This window comes from Myxocyprinus asiaticus, chromosome 18, assembly GCF_019703515.2.
Source record: "Myxocyprinus asiaticus isolate MX2 ecotype Aquarium Trade chromosome 18, UBuf_Myxa_2, whole genome shotgun sequence".
Lineage (NCBI taxonomy): Eukaryota > Metazoa > Chordata > Actinopteri > Cypriniformes > Catostomidae > Myxocyprinus > Myxocyprinus asiaticus.
This window is the reverse complement of record NC_059361.1, coordinates 42,502,194-42,523,548: the sequence shown is the minus strand read 5'-3', so window position 1 is coordinate 42,523,548 and position 21,355 is coordinate 42,502,194. Positions and strand designations below refer to the sequence as shown.

At 43.0% G+C, this 21,355-nt stretch overlaps 1 protein-coding gene across 2 annotated transcripts in view; it reads left to right on the top strand.

Annotated features, from left to right (window-relative positions):
* Positions 1-21,355, top strand: part of LOC127456309 (spondin-1-like) — a 286,387-nt gene that overhangs the window by 240,305 nt on the left and 24,727 nt on the right. For both annotated transcript variants that reach the window (XR_007899817.1, XM_051724739.1), the window contains exons 8-10: positions 2,951-3,152; positions 19,035-19,175; positions 19,588-19,663. Coding sequence is in view for 1 of the 2 variants with exons in the window: in XM_051724739.1 (XP_051580699.1) it covers positions 2,951-3,152; positions 19,035-19,175; positions 19,588-19,663 (419 nt within the window). In the remaining variant the exon portion in view is untranslated. The remainder of the gene's footprint in view (positions 1-2,950; positions 3,153-19,034; positions 19,176-19,587; positions 19,664-21,355) is intronic.

Genomic DNA, 21,355 nt, shown 5'->3' with positions numbered 1-21,355 from the left:
GAAGCATTGGGGGTTACAGAGACTTGAGGACAAAAATATAACCATTATACAGTATGTTATGCATGTTATGAGTAGATAAGAGGTTTTCTTCATGTGAAGGTTTATATGGGAAAAGTGTGTTTGAAAATGTATGGGTTATCTTAACAGAGTGTCGTAAATAATAATAATTGTTTTGTTTTTTTTTTAAATCATCATCGTATAAATCTAGAATGCTTTCTGTATTTTGTGTAGAAATAATTTCTTCTGTTCTGGTACACTTTTTCTCCTCCCACAAAAATATACTTCACTGCTCAAAAAGGACAAATAAATATATTCAGTTAGGTTTATGCTTAAGGCAAGTAAGAAAAATATGACGATGGAATAAGACAAAACACACTTACACCGATGAGCCAAAACGTTATGCCACCTGACTAATATGCTGTTGGTCCTCCGCGTGCCACAAAAACAGCACCGACCCACCGAGGCATGGACTCCACAAGATGCCTGAAGATTTCCTGTGGGATCTGTCACCAACACATTAGCAGAAGATTCTACAAGTCCATGGATCGGACTTGTTGGTCCAGCACATCACAGAGATGCTCAATCGGACTGAGATCTGGGGAATTTGGAGGCCAGGGCAACACCTTGAACTCTTCATCATGTTCCTCAAACCATTCCTGAACACTGTGTGCAGTGTGGAAGGGGCATTATCCTGCTGAAAGAGGCCACTGCTATCAGGGAATACCATTGCCATGAAGGGGTGTACCTGGTCTGCAATGATGTTTAGGCAGGTGGCACGTGTCAAATTGACCGCCACATGAACGACCAGAGCCAGGGTTCCCCAGCAGATCATTGCTCAGAGCTTTACATGACTTCTCGCAGTGCATCCTGGTGCCATCACTTCCCCAGGTAAATGGTGCACACGTACACAGCCGTCCACGTGATTTAAAAGAAAACGGGACTCATCGGACCAGGCGTTCTTCTTCCACTGCTCCAAGGTCCAGTTCTGATGCTCACATGCCTAATGTAGGCACTTTCGATGGTGGAAAGGGGTCATCATAGGCACTCTGACTGGTCTGCGGCTACACAGCCCCATACGCAGCAGGGTGCGATGCACTGTGTGTTGTGACACATTCCTCCCATTACCATCATTAAAATTTTCTGTGACTTGTGTCACAGTAGACCTTCTGTCGGTTCGAACCAGACAGGATAGCCTTCATTGCCCTTGTACTTCGAGAGCCTTGGCCGCCCAACACTCTGTCACCGGTTTGTGGTTTGTCCCTCCTCAGACCACTGTCGGTAGGTACTCACCACTGCTGACCGGGAGCACACCACAAGCCTTGCCATTTCATATATGCTCTGATCCAGTCATCTGGCCTAACAATTTGGCGCTTGTCAAAGTCACTCAGGTCTTTACTCCTGCACATTTCTCCTGCATTCAACATGTTGACTACTAGAACTGACTGTTCGCTTACCATCTAATCTACCCAGACTATGTCACTTCACCTGTGAGGTGTCATAAAGTTTTGGCTCATCAGTGTATAAGGATGTTTAAATATTTTTACTGGAAAACAGTACAAAAAATGCTGATTAAGTATAGAATCAAGTCAAGTAATTTTTATTTGTATAACGCTTTTCACAACACACATCGTTTCAAAGCAGCTTTATAGAAAATGAATGTAATATCTGTTGTCTTAGAGTCATCACTGTGTGTCAATATTGAAAGTCAATATGAAGTCGATATGAAACGGTGTTCACAACCATTTCCATCGTAATTTCCAAGTAAAACATGATATGCATTATTTAACAAGAAAAAAATGCAGGGTGTGACCTAATTTGTTACCATTATGAATTGATATGCTTGTGAAAAGTAGGTATTTCAAACAAGAATGGAGCCAACACTCTTTTTTTCTTTTTTCTTTTTTGTTTGCTGCTTGTTCAATTTACTTAATTAAAAACTAATAGCCAAAATGTTTGCTGTTAAAGGACGCACTTGACCCTGTCCCACTTGTTTACCTAAATAGGTCACAGTTGCTTTCCCGGTCTCACACTTAGCAAGGTTTAGTGTCAGAGATGCCTTCTCTAGACGCTTAAACACAGTTTCTAGCAACGATACATGCTTTGACCAACTTTGTGAATAGACTATCAGATCATCAATTTAGTACTTGTTGATGTTCCCAATTGCAATGCTTCACTCTGTGAAAGTGTGGTATCTGGATAAAAAAATACAGTTTCGAATTTGTTGTGCTCATTGTATGTGAATTGTTACCACCTTTCACCCAACTAGCTACCCCCCTGCACACACACACGCACACACACACACACATACTGATTCTCATCCATCCAGACAATTTCTTTTAAGTTTATTTGTAATTCTCATTATTCATAATGGTGATTCTCATTAGATTCTCATTACTGTAATGCAGTTATTATAGGCAGCACTGTATTAATATTCCTCAAACATTCTGGTTAGTTTATGCAAGATGCATGGTGCAGCATATTATTTACACAGAACTGAAGTCTATAACCTAAATTTAACACTAATCTTTTACTGCCCTGCAAGCAACTGTATTATTACTGTAATATAATGATTTTTTTTTTTTTTTTCATCACAATAAGCATAAGTTATAGGTAGGACAACAAATACTACCATGATTTAGAAATACTTTATAATTTAAATAAATTACAGTAATGAAGGTGACATTTACTTTGCATAACAGTAATGAGAGTGAGATTTTGTAGCATTGTAGTAATGACAATTTAGGGCTTAAATGGTGTTTAATTGTCATGAACATAACATTGCAATACTAATTAAACAATCTAAATGGTCTTAAAACAGGCTTCATTTTCTTTATGCAAAATATAAGTTATTACAGTATAAATTTCTTGTGATATAGGGGTGAAATATGACCCGGACTTGTTCTTGAGATTCACCAGTCTGTCGATATGTCTTCTCTCTCTCTGTCTGCAGTCGAGCAGCTCCCTCTGCCGAGTTCTCAGTGGACCGAACACGTCACCTGATGTCCTTTCTGACCATGCTGGGACCCTCTCCGGACTGGAACGTGGGTCTGTCATCAGAAGACCTCTGCAACAGAGAGTGTGGATGGGTTCAGAAGGTGGTCCAGGATCTCATCCCATGGGACGCTGGGACGGACAGCGGGGTCACTTATGAGGTCAGCACTCAACAGGAAATACAGTGGGGTCCAAAATTCTGAGACCACTAGTGAAAAAGCTTCTATTTTCAATTATTTTCTAATGTAATGTTTTTTTTTTTTTTTAATTACAAAATTTTATAGAAAAGTTGAATTGAACAAATTTAAAAGGATAGTTCACCCTAAAATAGGAAATTCTGTCATTATTCTAAACCCATGTGACTTCTTTTCTTCTGTAGAACACAAAAGGAAATAATTTAATGAATGTCCCTTTAACTGAATTCAATACCTTAGGGATACATTTCTGAGATGCGTTTCGGGTGATCCGATCACATGTGGTCAGCCCTAAATAAAGGTCTAAATGGGGTCTAAAACGTTTTGTGATCGGATCACAAAAACCACATACGAAAGTCGTCAAAATATGCATGTGTCCACATTGCATTTGAGGTGTAACCACTAATCTGTCCTGTATGTGTCCCGGCAGCAGTGAAACGGCACCATTCACCTGTCAATCAACCACTGCGCTAAAACAAGAGTTTAAACTTTACTGTTTACAAGCGGCTTTAAATGGAAATAACCATTCGATCAGAAGCTTTTAAAAAGCGGATACATACACAATCACGAGAGCTTCACGGATCTTCTTCAGTGTGTCTGATAAAAACACAGATGAGACGTACGAACACCAGAAGCTCCTTTAATACAGGTAATCCACTAAAATAACGGATAATTCTGCTTGACATGTTGTGTTTGTGCTTAAATTAAATTTCAATTGCATCTGGTAGAAACAGTGCACCAGTTTTTTCGCACTTTCTTTGTCTTTTCTGACTTTGTTGAGCTTTAATATCATGTAGTAACACACTGACATAGTGACTGATGTATGTATTCTTGAACCAGTGACCCTCCCCTCCAAATCTGAACACAAGTGGTCACAGGAGGCGCATTTAAGCAACTAGGTGTAAACAGCAATGTGTCTCACCTGACCACTTGTGATCGGATCACCTGAGATGCATCGTAATACCAGGTGGAAAAGGGGCCGTAGTGACTCACTTTTAACAACGCTTAATAAAGCACCCAAAAGTGTCATAAAAGTAATATATGCGGCTTGAGCATTCTGTGTGATGAAAAGATAGGCTGTGTTTATACTGTCACAAAAAAATCGGATTTTTTACTCATATCTGACATAGATTGATTATTATTATTAATATTATTGCACACGTGTTAACGGAAAAATCTTCACAAGATCGGATTTTTTCCGCATCCAATCTGAGCCACTTCCAGATGTGGTTTTAAATCAGATACATATCCGATATCTGGACATCTGACCTATGTCTAAACACATGTATCCGATTCCCCTTGGCTTTTCTTAACAGCTTGTCCTTATGAAGCAGACATGCCTGTAGGCATTTGCACAAAAACTCAAAGCTTCTCTTGTTGAGGCGGAAATTTTGTACCCACTTCCTGTCATCAAACTTGTGGACTTGGTCCCACCACTGATGACTTCTAGTCCTATTCGGACAGGATTAGTTTTATATGGGGACATAGGGTACTGTAATAATTACCAGAACTTCTCAGTAATTTTAATCCTGTGCGAATCGGTCATGTCAGTAATTTTCGCCGGTAAAAATTATTTACTATAAATACTTACTATAAAATGGCCTGTAAAAATAACCCCTGGTAATATTAATCCAGTACGAATTGACATGTTCATGAAAAGTCCCTAAAGCTGCACTTTCCAGCAGTTGAGCCTTTTAAATATTAAATATTTACCCATGTAAAAGAGAAACAAGCAGTTTTTGATTATAATTTGAGCATAGTGAGTGCAGGACATTGTGTTGAGCCCTGTGCTTCAGAACATAAAATTACATAATGTGAAGGGATTGTCCATATTTTTATTTCAAGAGTGAAATACAAGATTACAGGCTTAGTAATGTCACCAGTTCTGTTGTAATTAGCCAATCAATTTCTTCTAATAATCACAGATACAGTATATGCTCATGTTTAATATTTCCTGCATAATTAATCAGCACAGTATACATTTTCTAATAGGTCAGTTACGCGTGACAGCAGTGTGTAAATGCTGTAGACACACCCATCTCTGTGAATTTTACAGATGTCGCTTATCCTGTGAGAATCGACTTTAAATATTACAGATATCAGCAAGAATAATTACTTGACGGACATATATCTGGGAAACTAATCCCATCCGAATAGGGCTATAGCCACACTTTTCAATGTTGAAAACCTTTTTTGCTTAATTAATTGCAATTGTATGTAATTTTGCCTACTTATGCGTTCATAAGTGAAAGCAATCAGCAATGGAATCATTCCAGTTTGGGCAGGAGAGTAATGTAAACACAGATATCAGATACGAGTCGTGTCTTTAGTTGATGTAAACCGGCGGGACAAAAAGATCGGATTTGTGCATTAAGCATTGCGGTGTAAACACAGCCATGATTTAAATGTTTAAGTCGTTATGCCCCTCTTAAATTAAATCATTATTAAGTAAATAAACAGTGCTGCAATCCAATATGGCCACTATGTCAGTAACATCTGAACCCTCATTAGTTCTTGTGACATGACGTTATGACATTTGATCACGAGACGTGCAAGTACCAATGAGGATTAATGTGATCGACAAAGCAAGGAATGAAAGCAAGAAAATTCTGTCATCATTTACTCACCCTCATGTCATGATTCTTCATGCAATGGAAATGTAAGCACCATAAATGTAACATACGACTTATACAGGTCTATATTCTATGTTTTCTGAAGCCATATGATTGCTTTGTGTGAGAAACAGACTGAAATTAAAAAGACATTATTCACTGATTTACTATCTTTGAAACTTTCATGAGGTAAGAAGCTGATTTGGAAGAAAAAACAACAACATTCTTTTGAGTTGAATCTTTCGATTAATTCATGAATCAGACTGATCCCATTCTCTAGGTCAACTCGTGTGCTGCAACGTTTCATTTACAGAGAACTGAAGTCTAAAACCTTAAACTTAACTAAAGGGGTGGTCACACTAGGCTTTGAACATGCAAATTTTTTTTGTACAACACAACGAACCAGGTATGATGTCACGTGGGAGATCTTCTGATGTAAGTAAATAATACATCACAAATAAAAAATAATTTTATATTAAAAATTATAAAATATATTTCCGGCTCACTTTCCTGCAACAAGTAAACACACAGCTTTAAAATATGTATTCTTTGCATTGAGCCAAGAGGTCACCGTGTGACATTTCGATCTTCTATTGGTCACGCCTCCTCTCGTCATACACATTCATGGTTCAGAGCCCTTAAAAAAATCGAAACTAGCCACAAACTTGCAGCAAATTTTCCGCTCGTTATTTTCACATACAGATGAGCTTTTAATTCACCGCAAATGTTTGCCAGAAATTTGCAGTTGAACCTACAGTAAACCTTTGACAACAATGGACAATTTGGTAGCAAAGCTCATTCATGTGTGAAAATTATCAGTGGCGAATTTGCAGCAAATTTGCCATGAACTCTCGATTTTCATAAGGGAGTTCACCAAGCTTGAACTTTGGTACGCAGCATAGTATGAAATGTCTTCGCATGAGGTTGCGTTTCCTGTCTGCTGCATTCGGATGTGTCTGAATGTGAGTGAAGCGTGAAGTGTAGTGTGACTGTCTGTTAAAGCTGTCCCAAATGACACATTATACACTCTGCACTTACAATATACACTCAGCCATGTAGTGTATGAACTTATAAAAGTGTAGTATCATCCCAAATGGAACAGTTAACTTTTTTCTACCATATTTCAAACGCATGCAATGTGTTGGAGCTAGCTTTAGCGCATTAGCCGACCTTAGTTCAACACTTGTGTCTCAAACAATGTACATTTACACAGTGTAAGGTGATGGTAAAGCATTCAACTTACATTTGTAAGATGTTGTCTTCAATTAAGTTTTGCTAGTTGCCACATTCTCCACTATTTACAATTGTTTTGTCAGACTAGCATCGCATCCATTTAAATCTGCCCCTTTCGCCACATACGGCAAGCCGTGAGCAAAAGGGGCAGCTGTGAGTGTCCAACATTTCACACTCCATTTTGACAGTTGAAGAAGTGCATCATGTGGGTACTCGTAGTACACTTCCTTTTGTTGCATTTTCAGTGTTCATATACTACTTGCACTACTTACACTTCAAAATGACGGAGAATAGTTCAGAAGTGTGAAGTGTGGGACGTACCTTTAAACTTTTATACTGTTCTTTTAATGCCTTTCTGGCACTTGTATTTCCTCCAGGAAATGCAAATCAATTTTTTTCACTGTATTACTGTAAAATATATATATATAATAATAATAATAACAACTTTAAATACTGTAATACAATGGTTTAATAAAATTATCATTTTTATTTTGAGTCAGAATTTTTTAATTAGTTGGTTGATCTTGTTCACAAAACCAGTATGAATGATTCATTTATGAATCAGATTGATCTGGTTCTCAAATTCAACTTACTGATTCAGTGATCCGGTTGCAGTAGTTCTCGAGTTAACAGCTCACTTGATGGAAAGATTATCAGCGACTAATTACTAAAATTTTGGTCTATTTATCTAACACTATTTTAGTTTTTTCTGCATCCATTTTGAAGTTCAAAAGCTCCAGCCCCTGTTAATTGTATTTTCAACAAGTACATTCTTCAAAATGACTGATTTTGTGTTCATGGGTTCAAGTCAAACAGGTTTGGAATGACATGAGGGTAAATGAGAGTAAGTGATGACAGAATTTTAGTTTTTTGAGTGAACTGTGCCTTTAACATTGTCAATGTCTCTAACTGAGATTACATTTGATTAGTCATCTAGAAATAATGCAGAATCTAACATTCTAACATAACAAAAACCTAAAAAAAAAATTCAATTTATTCTCCAGTTTACATGAGAAATAATTCTATATTGTCAATGTCGTTTCAGACTTTTGGACTGTACTTTTCCTGTCAAACATGGATTTTTTATAAACCAAAAATTACTGGAACTGCTGTGTGTTTATTTGCAGTGTGTGCTTGGCTTGGCAGACATTCATCCCTTGAGTATGTCGTTAATATGTGGTTGTGACCAGCACACACATGCACACACACACACACACACACACACACATTAACACACAACACAACAAATTAATGCATTCTTTCACAAACATGTACAAAGCAATCTGCAGTAAATGCGTTCTCCCTTTGTTAATAATGGAACAAAATAAAAACTGGAAAATTATGATTTAATTAAAAAAAAGCCATTTGAAAGTTGAAACGGTCCTCTTGGGACCACACAGTAATGACTGTAGCTTAATTCTGCCCTCTACTGGTGTGTGAAAAAAAAAAAAAAAAAAATAAGAGTGAAAAAAAAACCAAATTGAGTCTCAGTACCTTACTGAGCCTAAGTCTTACATTTTTTTCTCTCTTCCTCAAAATTGTTTTTTCTCTCTTCCAAATTTTTTTCTTTTCAAAAAACATTTTTTTTTGAAGAGAGAAAAAAAAAGGTTTTGAAGAGAGAAAAACAAAACAAAAAATTTGAAGAGAGAATAAAAAATTCTGGAAGAGAGAAAAAAAAACATTTAGGAAGAGAGAAAAAAATTTAAGACTTAGGCTCAGGAAGGAACTAGAGGAAATAGAGACACTATTTATTTATTTTTTTTGGCAGTTTTTTTTTTTTTTTTGGCAGTTTTTTTTTATTAAATCATAATTTTCCAGTTTTTATTTTGTTCCATTATTAACAAAGGGAGAACGCATTTACTGCAGATTGTTTTGTACATGTTTGTGAAAGAATGCATTAATTTGTTGTGAGGAATTTTGAGGTCGCAAATAACCCCTCCCAATTTACTCACGCTGTTTTCGCAATAACAGCCAGCCCACGTCCCGGCACGGCAGCTCCGGCAAAACAATTTGCAGTACCAAAACCCCCCCAACAACAGAAATCATTATACTTTTATAGCTTCACGCCCATACTGCTAATACAAAATAGGTGTGTAGCCTACTATTCTTCCCCCCGGCGGAACCCGGGGAGCAATACTATAGGTGATTCCTCACCCCTCACCAATTTGTTTGGGATCAGCATTTTACATCGCCGTAACTGTCTAGCTCATGTTTAGACAGACTAACAATATTTGGATATTTATATGACATTCTTCATCTGGAACTCTTCGCTTCAGCAGTAGACAGTGTGTTTCAAAAGCATAGACAACTTGTTATATTAAAATATATTATTATAATTAAATTCCACCATGAAGGTCTGCACATGACATCCCCGTTCAGTCGAGAGGATTTAATTTATAAATGATCTTTTCGTTTAGAATTTAGATTACTTACAACAATATTAACATTAACAGATGTACCCCTAACACTTCAAAAGCACAGACATAATAATAATTTCCCCATGTTTCCTGTTTTCCTCAATACATTCCTTCGCTTCCACCATGTAACACTGAGCAAACGGCATAGATGGTTTAGAAAGACCAACAATTTCAAACAAAAAATAACTCCGGTTGTTACACGACAACAAATGCCATATCAAACATATGTAACCTGATTTTGTCTTGATTAAGGTTTGCAAACCCTTAAATAAATAATAAATGTATTATTCAACTATGTAGCAACAGAGAAAGCATTAAAAGTATAAGATTACATGTTTACTGATAGTGGCACCTGGTGGCCAAGGTTGGTACCACGTGCATTTTTTTTTTTTGAAGAGAGAAAAAAAAATGTTTTGTTCCACCGTGCGGTTCAGAGCTTCTGTATGTTTGATTGTGTGTGAATGTTGCCTTTATTTCAGAGAATTTCAAATGAAGACCAGGGCTTTTGTGGAATTCGTGTTGTGTTTTTAGTGTTGTAATTTTTGGATGTTAAAACACTTTCTCATTTACCAGCTTAATACGCAGAGAAAACTGTAAGTAAGCCATTCTTAGGTTGTTTGTTAACAGGATTGTTCGAGTTTCTAGAGGTTCTGTTTATATGAGAATCTTGACCAGACCATCACAGCAACAATGTCTTAACCAATAGCATGAATTTGGGGTGTGACTATGTGTTTGTCTGACAAATATTAAGCAGAGGGAGTGGATGGTGTATAGAGACACAGAAATGACACATTTCAGCTTTGAAGAAATATTCTGGGTTAAATACAACTTAAGCTCTATCAATGCTATCATGTGACATGCCATTAACACAGAAAATAATTTCTAATCATGCCACTTACCAAATGTTTAAAATACAAAACTGCCACACTGCTCCAAAAGTACTGTATAATCATAAAACCATTAAATAAACCTTTAAATAAATTAACAATGTTACTGAATAATTCATGAAAGTGCTTTTTAAAAAATACAAGCTTCACATTTCTGTTTTTAAACCCTCTAGTACACTTGCCCTATAGACTTGCATTGTATGTCCATTAGAGTAAAAACATTTTATTTTACACCAGTGTTTACACCAAAACTACAAAATACTAATTACAAATTTTAATCGAATTAATCACATACATCATTATTTGCTGAGAAAGGCCCCAAAATTAACATAATTCAAATAAATGATGCGTAGGGCCTATAAAAATTATATAATACAGATTAAATTCAGTTTGAAATAAATTCCAGTATTTTGGCAGATGAATAAAGCATTGATTAGACAATACAAAAAGTGGCTTAAGAACTCAATATATTGTTCGTTTTATTCTCATATCAATGAATATGCAGTTGGCAACAATCTGTTTTGCATTGAGTTCGTCAATGTGTCCAGTTCTCACAGTATGTGTTCTTACATTCCGTCTGCGCTATTTTTTATTGTCGCTCTATGTACATGTGCGTCCTTAGACGAACGCGTTTGGAGCATCTCACTGGAAATCAGCATCATAAATGCCGCAGTTTTATTGGTGCACACAGTAACTTTTGTCTTTGTGTCATCTTGGTCTTACACTGACACCTAGCGGCTTGGATGCAGCATCATTTAAAATCAATAGTTCCCTATCTGTCACTCACTCGACGTTGGTGTCGATGTAGTGACACTAGGGGTCACTCTTGGGAGCCCGAGACACCTCTGGTCTTTGATAAAAAGCCAATGAAAATTGGCGAGTGGTATTTGCATGCCACTCCCCCGAACATACGGGTATAAAAGGAGCTGGTATGCAACCACTCATTCAGATTTTCTCTTCGGAGCCGAACGGTCATGCTCATTGAGCTGAATAGCACTGTTCATTCACCTCTGCTGGATCTGACGGCGCATTTCAGCGGCTTCTCCCTCCTCTGCACTGGTGCACTGCAGAGAACGCCCCTGGGCGCTTCGGCAGAAAAACTAGAGAGTATATTTTCTGAAAGAGCATTTTTCCCCTCTAAAAGAGTATATATTTCTCTAAAAGAGCGCACACACGGAACGTCTTTTTAAAGACGCGTCTTTTTAAAGATGCCTTTCCGTTCGTGTGTTATTCCTTGTTGCGGTCGATTTCTCTCAACTTCGGATGGTCATGATCGCTGTCTTTCGTGTCTGGGCGCGACCCACACGGAGGCAGCATTTATGAATGGCTCATGTTCTCACTGCGAGAACATGACCATGGCAACGTTGCGGTCGCGGCTTGCTTTTGTAAGAAAGCAAGCCACCCCAGCGGCTCCCCGCCTTGGTCCTCCTACCTACGGGTTTGAGGTCAGCGCGGCTGGCGCTGGGGGCGATTTGGGGACCTCAATGGGATCGCCTCCGCCGGGTATCCCCCCGCGGACCTCCCATTCCCCAGCACGCTCGTCTGCCCCAATCGGGCTTCCGGATGAGTTCGCCGGCTCGTCGCACGGCGAGTCTGGCTTCTCGTTCGAGGCCCGCGAAGATGATGAGCTTTCGAGCGCAGCGTCGGAGAGCGGGCTTGTCCAGTCGGACGCAGAAGCCTCAGCTGGGCTTCCCCCTTCGGGGACGGTCGCCCAGTTACAGGCCGACGCCGAAATGACGGACATGCTTTCCCGGGCGGCCGCGAGCGTCGGGCTACAGTGGAACCCTCCGCTCTCCCCTGAACCCTCGCGGCTTGATGATTGGTTTCTGGACTCGCGGCGCCGCTCAGACCGGCCGCGCCCCGCTCCAGTGCCATTCTTCCCGGAGGTGCATGAGGAGCTGACGAAGTCGTGGGAGGCACCTTTTACTGCCCGAACCCGACTCCGCAGTTCCCCCGCTCTCACTACCCTCGATGGCGGGGCGGCCAGGGGCTATACGGCGATTCCCCCGGTGGATAAGGCGCTCGCAGTGCACTTATGCCCGCAGAGCGCTGCCACCTGGCGTGGACGCCCTAAGCTCCCCTCCAAGCCCTGTAGGCTCACATCGTCCCTGACGGCCAAGGCCTACAGCGCTGCTGGACAAGCCGCCTCTGCCCTGCACGCCATGGCTCTCCTGCAGGTCCACCAAGCCAAGGCACTGAAAGAACTGCACGAGGGTAGTTCCGCCCCAGATTTGATGCAGGAACTGCGCTCGGCGACCGACCTCGCCCTCCGGGCGACGAAGGTCACAGCGCGGTCTCTTGGGCGGACGATGGCCACACTAGTGGTCCAGGAGCACCACCTGTGGCTCAACCTGGTCGAGATGGGCGAGGCCGACAAGACACGGTTCATTGCTGCCCCCATTTCCCAGGCGGGCCTATTTGGCGACACCGTTGAGGACTTTGCCCAGCAGTTCTCGACGGTAAAGCAGCAGACGGAGGCAATCCGGCACATCCTGCCCCGGTGCGGCTCAAGACCCCGCACCCCGTCTGCTCGTTGCCAAGGGCGTCCCCCTGCGGTGACTGCACCGGCTCTGCCGCAGCCCGCCCCTCCGGCCCGGCCCCGGCGTGGAGCCCACCGCAGGAAGCCGACGCCACCCGTCTCTCAGCCGGCACCGAAGAACCCATGGAGGTCTTCGAGGCACCCCTGAGATGGACAACCCAGGGACGAGGGAACCCACTCACCTGGAGCTGGTAGAAAGACCACTCCATCCCCCGGTGGAGGGCCGGGTGGAAAATCTTTTGTTGCCTTTTCGTTTGATTTCGCCGTACGCCCAAGTGGCTGCGGTACCCAACAGTTCAACAAAAGAGCGGCTTCCTTCCTCCCTGGGTCACATACCCGCTGTGTACGGTCATCACCACGACTACCGTCCACGGGCTTTATCTTGCAGGATTGGCGCTCCAGCGGTGCCCTTTTCGCCCCTGAGCGCCCAGCTGTGGCACAAATCCACCCCCGATGTGACAGCCTCCACGGGTCGCGAGGACAGGCCTCTTCCTCCCCCGTCCCAGGCTGTTCCGGGGGTGGTCACAAGGAGCCAGGTAAGTGCTTCGATGTCCCTAGACTCAGCACGGCCACGACGTGCTGTGGCACCTCGCGCTCCGCCCCGCCGCGAGGCCCCACCTGCCGGTACGTCCGACGACGTTGTCCCCTTGGTTCCCCTCGCACGGAATTTGGACGCATGGCTTGCACTTCTCAATCCGTCGCGGTGGTTGATCCGGACCGTCCGACTCGGCTACGCGATTCAGTTTGCCAGGCGCCCGCCCAGGTTCAGCGGTACTCACTTCACCTTCGTCAAGGGCGAAAACGCTGTTACTCTGCGCGCGGAAATCGCTACCCTCCTACGGAAGGGCGCGATAGAACCTGTCCCTCCAGCCGAGGTGAAGAAAGGGTTTTACAGCCCCTACTTCATCGTACCGAAGAAAGGCAGTGGGTTGCGGCCAATCTTGGACCTGCGAGTACTGAACCGGGCTTTACACAGACTCCCGTTCAAGATGCTGACGCAAAGACGCATTTTAGCGAGCGTCCGGCATCAGGATTGGTTCGCGGCGGTAGACCTGAAGGACGCGTACTTTCACGTCTCGATCCTTCCTCGACACAGACCCTTCCTGCGGTTCGCGTTCGAGGGTCGGGCGTATCAGTACAAAGTCCTCCCTTTCGGCCTGTCCCTGTCTCCTCGCGTCTTTATGAAGATCGCAGAGGCTGCCCTTGCCCCGTTAAGGGAGGTAGGCATTTGCATTCTCAATTATCTCGACGACTGGCTAATCTTAGCTCACTCTCGAGACGTGTTATGCGCACACAGGGACCTGGTGCTCTCGCACCTCAGCCGACTAGGGCTTCGGGTCAACTGGGAAAAGAGCAAGCTCCTCCCGGTTCAGAGCATCTCTTTTCTCGGTTTGGAGTTGGACTCTGTCTCTCTGACGGCGCGCCTTACGAACGAGCGCGCCCAGTCGGTGCTGGCCTGTTTGAAGGCGTTCAAACAGAAAACAGCGGTTCCACTGAAACTTTTTCAGAGGCTCCTGGGGCATATGGCATCCTCGGCGGTGGCCACCCCGCTCGGGTTGATGCATATGAGGCCGCTTCAGCACTGGCTCCAGACTCGAGTCCCGAGATGGGCATGGCGCCACGGGACACACCGCGTGGCCATTACACCGGTCTGTCACCGTCTTTTCAGCCCTTGGACCGACCTCTCGTTTCTACGAGCAGGTGTTCCTCTAGAACTGGTCTCCAGGCGCATCGTGGTCACGACAGATGCCTCCAAGACGGGCTGGGGCACTGTTTGCAACGGGCACGCAGCCACCGGCCTCTGGACGGGTCCGCGGCTGCATTGGCACATCAACTGCCTCGAGTTACTGGCAATTCTGCTCGCCCTGCGGAGGTTCCGGCCGTTGATCCAGGGCAAGCACGTGCTAGTTCGGACAGACAGCACGGCAGCAGTAGCATATGTCAACCGCCAAGGCGGTCTGCGCTCCCGCTGTATGTCACAACTCGCCCGCCGTCTCCTCCTCCGGAGTCAGCAGCACCTCAAGTCGCTGCGAGCCACTCATATCCCGGGCAACCTCAACGTTAGAGCGGACGCGCTGTCATGGCAGGTTCCCCTCAGGGGAGAGTGGAGACTCCACCCCCAGGTGGTCCAGCTGATTTGGAGTCGATTAGGTCAGGCTCAGAATCCTCCCACTGCCCGCTCTGGTACGCCCTCACCGAGGCTCCTCTCGGCATAGATGCATTGGCACACAGCTGGCCCCCTGGCATTCGCAAATACGTGTTTCCCCCAGTGAGCCTACTTGCACAGACACAGTCAGGGAGGACGAGGAGCAGGTCATCCTGGTAGCGCCCTACTGGCCCACCCAGACATGGTTCTCGGACCTCACGCTCCTCGCGACAGCTCCCCCCTGGCAAATTCCCCTGAGGAAGGACCTTCTTTCTCAGGGACGGGGCACCCTCTGGCACCCGCGCCCAGACCTCTGGAATCTCCATGTCTGGCCCCTGGACGGGACGCGGAAGACCTAGGTGGCCTACCACCCGCGGTGGTAGACACGATCACTCAGGCTAGGGCCCCCTCTACGAGGCGCCTGTATGCCTTGAAGTGGTCTCTGTTCGCTAAGTGGTGTTCTTCTCGACACGAAGACCCCCAGAGATGCGCAGTCGGATCAGTGCTTTCCTTCCTGCAAGAGAGGTTGGAAGGGAGGCTGTCCCCTTCCACCTTGAAGGTGTACGTTGCTGCCATAGCAGCACACCACGACGCAGTTGATGGTAAGTCCTTAGGGAAGCACCATCAGGTTCCTAAGAGGCGCTAGGAGGCTGAATCCCTCCAGACCGCTCTTCGTTCCCTCATGGGACCTCTCCATAGTTCTTCAGGGCATACAGAGAGCCCCCTTTGAGCCTTTGCAGTCAGTCGAGCTGAAGGCACTCTCCCTGAAGACTGCCCTCCTGACTGCGCTCACTTCCATCAAGAGGGTAGGTGACCTGCAAGCGTTCTCTATCAGCGAAACGTGCCTAGCGTTCGGTCCGGGTTATTCTCACGTGATCCTGAGACCCCGACCGGGCTATGTGCCCAAGGTTCCCACCACTCCTTTTAGGGACCAGGTGGTGAACCTGCAAGCGCTGCCCCAGGAGGAGGCAGACCCAGCCCTGGCGTTGCTGTGTCCGGTGCGCGCTTTGCGCATCTATTTGGATCGCACGCAGAGCTTTAGACTCTCTGAGCAGCTCTTTGTCTGCTTTGGTGCACAGCGGAAAGGAAGCGCTGTCTCCAAGCAGAGGATCGCCCACTGGCTCGTTGATGCCATATCTATGGCATATCTCGCCCAAGACATGCCGCCCCTGGTAGGGCTACGGGCCCATTCTACTAGGGGTGTAGCGGCTTCTTGGGCCCTGGCCAGAGGTGCCTCTCTAACAGACATTTGTAGAGCAGCGGGCTGGGCAACACCCAACACCTTTGCAAGGTTCTACAACCTCCGGGTGGAACCGGTTTCGTCCCAGGTAGTGGCACGCAACACAAGCGGATAAGCCCGGGATAGCCGGCCGGGTGTATCGCTTGCACATAGCGCCTCCCACCTCCTTTTGAGCTGAAGACGTGCGCTGCTAATTCCCAGTAGTGTTCACAAAAGTTGTTCCCTGGTTGATTTCCTCCGAGCCCTGTGGCAGTCGAGTCTTCGGAGAAACTCACTGCCGGCCCAGTACACGCGCTATCTAAGAGCCCGGTGCTGGGGTAGGTGCTCCGCATGTGGCGGTTCCCTGTAAGGCTAACCCCATGCGATCTATATCTTCCGCTATCTCGTTTCCCTGCTGGCAAACTGCGTCATCCTTGGGCAGAGCCCCTCTGCCCCAGTCTCCATGTTGTAGTACCTCCTCCCCCATTGGGCAGGATCTACCTTGAAGGCTCTCCACATGGTTGGAAAGACCATGTGATGTATTCTTCCACTTAAATAGCCCCCCCTCTTGGGGCGAGGTGTGGTCTCCACGGTGTCCTCCCCTTGGGAGGGACACCCCCCGACTAGACCTGGCGGCCCAGTCGGATAATCCCCCTTCTTTTTTAGGGAGTGGAAAAAGAGAAGGGGAAAAGAGGCCACGACTGGGTTAAGCCCGTCTCTATCTTTGGGTAGTCGACTTGTCCCCAAAAAGGGCCGTTCGACACTCATAACTATGTTGGGGGAGGTTACGTGTCAACCTGGTGCGCTGGCTATGAGGCACACAGTAAGTCTGCCCACCACACACCGCCAGTTCACGTAACACAGTTCAGCCTTGTGGCGTTTTGTATAGGGACCCCTAGTGTCACTACATCGACACCAACGTCGAGTGAGTGACAGATAGGGAACGTCATGGTTACTGGTGTAACCTCCGTTCCCTGATGGAGGGAACGAGACGTTGGTCCCTCCTGCCACAACGCTGAACTACCCGCTGAAATGGCCGGACCCTATATCGGCTCCTCAGCGTAAAACCTGAATGAGTGGTTGCATACCAGCTCCTTTTATACCCGTATGTTCGGGGGAGTGGCATGCAAATACCACTCGCCAATTTTCATTGGCTTTTTATCAAAGACCAGAGGTGTCTCGGGCTCCCAAGAGTGACCCCTAGTGTCACTACATCGACACCAACGTCTCGTTCCCTCCATCAGGGAACGGAGGTTACACCAGTAACCATGACGTTTTCAGTTTCAGATGCCATTGTAGAAATTTAGTATTCACAGTCAGACATGATTACTTTAATCAATGAGTGACAAAGTGTCGCTTTGTCAAAATAACAGGACAGTTACTGAGATTAAGTGAGTAGTATTCGGCTGGTCATGTGATTCTATCATGTGCGGACCCTCTCCATGTAGAATAAAACAGCTTTTATAAGGTTACTGATATGACTGGAGTCTTATTTTAATGTGAGTGCTCATGATTTCCTACATATATTACAAAATTACAATTCATGTATTTAGGAGTTTAAATGAGGAAAAAAATTACTGAGTGCAACTTTAAGGATGCTTTGTCAAGTTAAAAGTAGTGGAAACTTTGAAAAACGCATCTCAAGATTTCTTTATTATGTTGTGCTTCTACCATGAGCGGTTCTCATTCTGTGGCTGCGCTGCTTTTGAGGTTTGTTGAGGCGCCCTGCCACCTATTGACGTGGCTCTGAAAAACAATTTATTACAAATACAAAAAGTATTTGCTTTTCAACTCAACAAATTTAAAATAATGTCAATCTTTCCTCTTTCATAGTTGCACACAAGTCACTCAGCACTACACATTTCTACCTTACAAAGACTCGTTAGTGACTCGTCAACTGTTACAGACATGTATACAGACATACATATAAAAATAACTCATTTTTCAAATGTGTTCTTAATAATATTTTATTTATAACCCAAGTAATGTACTTAAAAGTAATTCACTTAATTGAAAGTCAGTAGCTGTAATTTGATTACAAAAATTTTAAATGCACTGTAATTACTTTGTAATCAAAGTACTCCCAACACTGGTTAATACAAGCTGAAATTATTTTCTGTGGTAAGTAATTGCCGAAATTTCTCAGATGCTGTTAATAGAGTTTAAATAATACTGAACCTGAAGCATTACTTTAAGTGTATCTGTCCAAACACAACCTTGAATATCTGACTTGTACTTTCAACCCCTCTCATTGGGGAGTGGGTTTGTGTATATCATTTCTATTGAACCTCTGGCTGTGCATGTTGTATTTGACCTCTCTGAATGACCTTGCTCCTTGCAGAGTTAATCTGTCCTTTTGTAGCCTGAAGGTTTTCTATGGTGTAATCTTTGTTGTTGTGTTATTATTTAAACTGTAAAAATAAGGAATAATTAGTAGCAAATGTGCTGAAATGAACAAATTGGCCTAACGAGGTATTAAATATTCAATTACAGTACACATTCAATAACATTCAACGAGTTAAAAAAATAAAAATAATAATCAAATAATTAAATCAAGCATTAAAGTACTAAATAAATCAATAAATGTTTGCATGCATTTTCATTGTAGCCATATGGGTGATTTTTTACTCAACCACAAGCTTTGCGCCTTTTCATTAGAATTTTTCGTAATATTTAAATATTTATTAAATGATTTCATTTTGAGTAATTTGGCCCTCCATAGTCAACTACCCATTTATAAAAATGAACAGAAAAACCTGACATTAGGTTTACAGGTATGTTTATTTTGTGCCACAGTCTCCCAACAAGCCAACAGTTCCTCAGGAGAAGATTCGACCTCTCACAAGTTTAGATCATCCACAGAGCCCCTTCTACGACCCAGAGGGGGGTGCTATCATTCCAGTTGCCAGAGTTGTCATAGAAAGAATTGCTCGCAAGGTTTGTTCCTCTGTGTCTCTTTAAATAATTCACTTTCAAAATAAGATGCTCTTATTTCTAAGCTTTAATTACTGTGCAAAACAACTTTGAATTATTCATGTCAAGTCAATAAATTTTTTTTTATTTTTATTATTATTTTTTTTTTAAAAACTTACCAACAGATAATAAATATAAATAGTGCCCTGAACAAATAAAAGGAATGCATTCTCTTTTGGCAGGAGGTTAGTTTGAATGAGACTGGATGGAAATTAGGAGGAGTTTGAGAAAAAAAAGTATAATCTGTGTCGCCCTTTTGCTATTTTTAATCAGATAGCAATTGCGTATCGAATCCCATCACTGTGCAGAAATCAGGATAATAATACTGAATAAGGGACATCATTTAAACTATGTTGTTGTTTTATGGTTTCGGCAGGGTGAGCAGTGCAACATCGTGCCTGATAATGTGGATGACATTGTGGCTGACATTGCCCAAGAGGAGAAAGAAGAAGGTTTGCATCTCTTTATCTTTTATCAAAGGGGACCTTGAGAGAAAGAGAAAACGAGAGTTTTAATTAGGCAATATCCCAAATCCTCAAATCTCACTTTCTTCACACTGGCATGAGTTAGGTCATTCTATAAAATGGTCATGGCCGGATCAACCATATGGGCAATTGATTATTATTACAGGTTGAAGATTTTAATATATATATATATTAGGGCTGTCAGTCAATTCAAATTTTAATTGCAGTTAATCGCATATTTTTTGTAGTAAATCACGATTAATCGCATATTTAAAAAAAAATTCAAACATTTGACACAGTATATACTTATTTTCATGTCAAAATGCATTTATTTCCAACTTAGGAAAGAATACAAAACAATATGTAACAATATAATGCTTTATTAATATTTTCCAAACAAAGCCTTCCACAGTATAAAGATAGAATTTCACTAAAAAAGCCCCAATTCAAGTAACATTAAACATTTCCTATCACGAGTTCCTCTGGGCTTGTTTTGTACATCATATAGCACCAAGAGCTCCTTTCTCCATAATTTTATCACTGTCAGGGAAGCGCTGTTGTGGTGTGTCGGTCACTGTAATGACTCCGGGCGGACACATTACAAAGGTTCTGCCTTCCCAACAAGTGTTAATGCTGGTTTATGCTGTATTAACGGTAAATGCATTAATCACGATTAAGAAAACTTTTTAAATTAATCGATTAACGTGTTAATTTGGACAGCTCTAAATATAATATAAATAGAGCTGTCAAAATCAATGCGTAAATGCATGTGATTAATTTAAAATGTTTAATGCATTAATTTTTCTTAAATCGCAATTTACGCATTTACCAATTTTCACATTAGATTCTGATATTTTATTCAGCTCTGTGTGAGCTCTAAACACTGATAAGGAATAAGGCGGAACCTTTGCGATGTGTCCGGGGTCATTTCACTGACATAAACACCACAAATACACACACAACACTGTGCCACTCTGTGTCAATGTTCAAGTGATGTTTATAGGACCTTTTACAAAACAAATACAGATGGGACTTGTGACAAAAATAAAGTACTTTGCATCCTTTATAAGTCCGAATTTAACCACAGAAGCATGTCAAGTCTTTTATCATCTACAAACAAAACATGATACATGGCACTGATGAGGCACCACTTCACAGCTTGTTGGAGTTCTCCTGGAGTTCATATAATTTCAACTTTTTACCCATTGTAGCTGAGCTTTTGAAGCATCAGGTAATGATTACTGCACAATTCAGATTAAGTATCATTATGTGGGCAGTGCCAGCACTAAAAGCAGAACAAGATGGTTATTTTCGGAAAGTCATACAACAGCTTTATGTGAGGAACTGACCGAAATTGCAAATGTTGACTATCCACTACCTGTTTATTGTGAGAAATAAAAAATATTCTTTCCACAAGGGGGCGCTTGACGGCTCAGAATACTGAATTCGCCACTGATATGCATTCAAATCTCAGAACTTTTAATATTTAATTGGTGACATTTTTACTCTGTAGAGTAATTTTTTATTTAAAAGTGATAGTTGCAAAGATGTGTACCTGTGGATGGAAATCCCCTACAGCAGTATATATTAAATATACACCGATCAGCCACAACATTAAAACCACCTGCCTGATATTGTGTAGGTCCCCCTCGTGTCACCAAAACAGCGCCAACCCACATC